Source organism: Hypanus sabinus, chromosome 10 (assembly GCF_030144855.1).
Source record: "Hypanus sabinus isolate sHypSab1 chromosome 10, sHypSab1.hap1, whole genome shotgun sequence".
Classification (NCBI taxonomy): domain Eukaryota; kingdom Metazoa; phylum Chordata; class Chondrichthyes; order Myliobatiformes; family Dasyatidae; genus Hypanus; species Hypanus sabinus.
In genome coordinates, this window is record NC_082715.1 from 5,795,910 (window position 1) to 5,799,265 (window position 3,356).

Sequence of the window (3,356 nt, forward strand, 5' to 3'; positions counted from 1 at the left end):
TACCACTGTCTGGCTTCTCCCACACTGCCAATTTCTAATCCAATTCTCTGCCGTATCTTGAATGTCAGGTGACTGAATCTTGTTGACCAACCTCTCAAGCGGGACCTTCTCAGATGCCTTACTGAAGTCTTTTGGCTGTTCAGTCTCTTGTTTCACAGCAAAAGGTCATTCCCACGTGGCTCAGCTCCCTATTGAACGGATCTCCTCCAGGTGTATCTGTTGAGTGTAATGTCTTCAAGTTTTTTGACATACACAAGACATATATTGAAGCAAATAGTAGATGATATGGAGGATTAATGATAGAGGTAAAGATGCAATCAATGGGCAGATGGATGATAGAAAAATGGAGGGAAGAGTGAGATTGATCTTGGAGTAGGTTAAATGGTTGGAACAACATTGGAGGCCAGAGGGTCAGTACTGTACTGTGCTCTTCCATGTTACTCCTGAGCTGTGGTTTGGCTGGAAAGACACGCAACCTGACAGAATTTGGTATTTATGGTATTTACAGTGAAAGAAGTACACAGCTCAGAAAGAGTCCAATTGTCTCAATGCCAATGACTGTAGCTCCCAGTACAAGTAACAGGGGTCCTGGCAGTTACAGGAGATAGGATGGGCAATTTTAAAAGGCAATGTGGAACTTCTGGATGGGAATTGAATTCTGTCAGCAGTGCTAACTGCAAAGGACCTGTGGAAATGAGTTCCAGTGTGTAAGGTGCTTTAGTCAGAGCCACATACATCCCTGGAGTCCCTAGAGAACTGCCAATGGAAGTCCCGTTTCTTTTGAACCTTGCCACAAATAAACTAAAAAGAAAATGTTTTTCTATTGGCATCTACTGACTGCAGTGGCAGGTTTCTTTCAGTAATGACTGTGATAGAAAAATGGAGTCTATGTGAGAGGGACGGGTGAAATTGATCTTACAGTAGGTTAAAAGGTTGGCACAACATAATGGGCCAATGGGCCTGCCTAAACTGTGCTGTAACACTCAATTCTCTATGTTCTTACCATTTAAGATTTTCCTCTTGTGGAAGCAACATAGCCTGATCTGCATACTTATGAAGTTTAGACTCTTGACCAGGTTGGATTAAGCATCCCAGATATCTGCAATTTAAGTCTGTACTTGTCCAAAGTAGACAGTGAAAAGAAGTAATTTCCCACTCCATTCTAAATGCTTTCATTCCAATAGTTTCCATCAAAATGAACTACCCAAAACTGGTACCATTGTATTTGTGCTGGTTACTTGTCAAACTATTTGGAGTCCAACATGTCCATGATGAATGTTTGTTATTTCGCACATTTCCACTGGTCACTGAGTTGTCATAGAATAATGTCTCTGTTTGAGGCTACACAGGCTGTTTCTCAGGGATGCTTGGCATCAATAAAATCATCACAATAACTTTGCCAAAACTATTTCAACTGCCTACTCCCATTGACCTGCATCGGGGCCCTAGCCCTCCATACCCCTACCATCCATACCCCTAGCCCTCCATACCCCTACCAATCATGTACCTACCCAAACTTTGCTGAAGCACTAAAATTGAGCTTGTATTCATTACTTGCACTGACATCTCATTCCACACTCTTCTTGCTCTTCTTGTTTTATGGCAGTTTGCACCCAGTGTAATGGTGCATTACTGCCACCTTCTGCTCCGGAATCTGGATCAGACAAAAGACTTACATTCTAAATACCATCACCCATTCACATACACACACATACCCTAATCTACACTTTATCCTTCCTTCTTTGGCCATCCTACCACCCTATTCCTGCTTATGAATCATATCCTGTAAAAAATCCCTGTATCCCTTAAAAAAGCTAAATTACCCGGACCTGTGCTCTCTCACCCATACCCAGTAACCCTTTTAATGTGAATTCCTGCACCCCCAATTCCCTTAGATTAATTCTCAACATTCTCATCATCATTATTTACATATTTTTGAATTCAATCCCAAAACCATTTCACCAAACTGGAGAGGGTTTTATATTCTCTATGTTGCTGAATATGTTGACAGACTGAACATGCGTGTTCAGCCCAGAAACGAGTCCTCCTCACTGTATAATATTTCCTCCATTTGAAGTAGTTCATGTATAACTCTTGGTTGCTATCCAGCATGTGAAGGTAGTCGGCCAGCTCTTTCGGTGACAGGAAGTCATCCACATGAATGAAGGAATCGGCTGGAATATAATTTTCATAGTTTTCCCTGGGTGGGCCCAGGACCACAGGGACACTCCCTGCAAAAAGAGCATTGTAGAGTTTTTCAGTGATATAATCTTCATGTATCGAGTTTTCAAAGGAAAGATAGAACTTGCATTTGGATATTGTTGGCCTAAAATCTATATTGCTCAGATTTTTTCCAAAAGCTCTACCATATTTGTTGATTTTAACATACTTATTGAGTTCATTGTAATACTTGACTCTGGCATGTTCAGAGTTCCAGTTGCTGACAATCCAACACACTAGACTGCTTTTACTTGGCAATTCAAAGGCCAACGGAACTTTATTAATTGATAGTGATCCATAAGGTACTGGGATATCTGAGTCCCTTCGATAGGTCAATGTCAGATTGAAGAGTCTGTCAAGCTCAGTCTTCTTTGGAGTGTGAGTAGGTGACTCCAAATTCACCCAAACCCACTTCTGGAATATTGGCCGAGGCTGTGTGGGCAGGTTCGACAAATCTGATTTGATGTGCCGGTGATGGATAAGGACAGCGTGGGATTTGTTATACAGGTTCTTATCCACCGTCAAGCGACAGTCACGGATGTTGAACTCCGATTCACAAGAACTGAGTCCAAATCTCTTACCGAAGGGCCACAGCCAAATGAGCACAACAGTTGCATTGTCCTCTTGTTGTGAAGCAAAGATGTTTCTCATGTGTAGAACAGAGGTGGCAGATTCCATGGGAGCATTTATCCAGCTGTTAGATCGTTTAATATGGAGTAACAACAAAGTTACCAGGCAGCCCCAAATGATGATGGAAATTAACACGGTATGTAAAATTCCTTTTTGAGTTGACATCATAATGTATCCTATAAGAGGAAAGAACAAAGACCATTAGGATCATAGGAACATAGTTTCTCAATGCTAAAAATGCAACAAGTTTAAAATCAAGATCAAAGTGCCAGATAAGAATGCCGACGATCCTGAAAGAAGACCATAAGATCATACAGCCGTAAGCCAAAAGAGCTGAATTAGGCCATTCAGCCCATCAAGTCTGCTCCACTATTTCATCATGTCTGATCTCGGATCCCCTTCAATCCCATATACATTCTCTCACACCATCTCCCTTGATGCCCTGACCAATCAGGAATCTATTAACTTCCACTTTGAATATACCAAATGGATTTGACCTCCACTGC

General features: G+C 41.6%; 1 protein-coding gene across 1 annotated transcript; it reads right to left on the reverse strand.

The window, feature by feature from the left end:
* Window positions 1-1,941: 1,941 nt before the first annotated feature.
* On the reverse strand, window positions 1,942-3,018 carry LOC132400246 (4-galactosyl-N-acetylglucosaminide 3-alpha-L-fucosyltransferase 9-like). Its single transcript, XM_059981224.1, has one exon. The coding sequence runs from the start codon at window positions 3,016-3,018 to the stop codon at window positions 1,942-1,944; it is 1,077 nt and encodes a 358-aa protein (XP_059837207.1).
* Window positions 3,019-3,356: the final 338 nt, after the last annotated feature.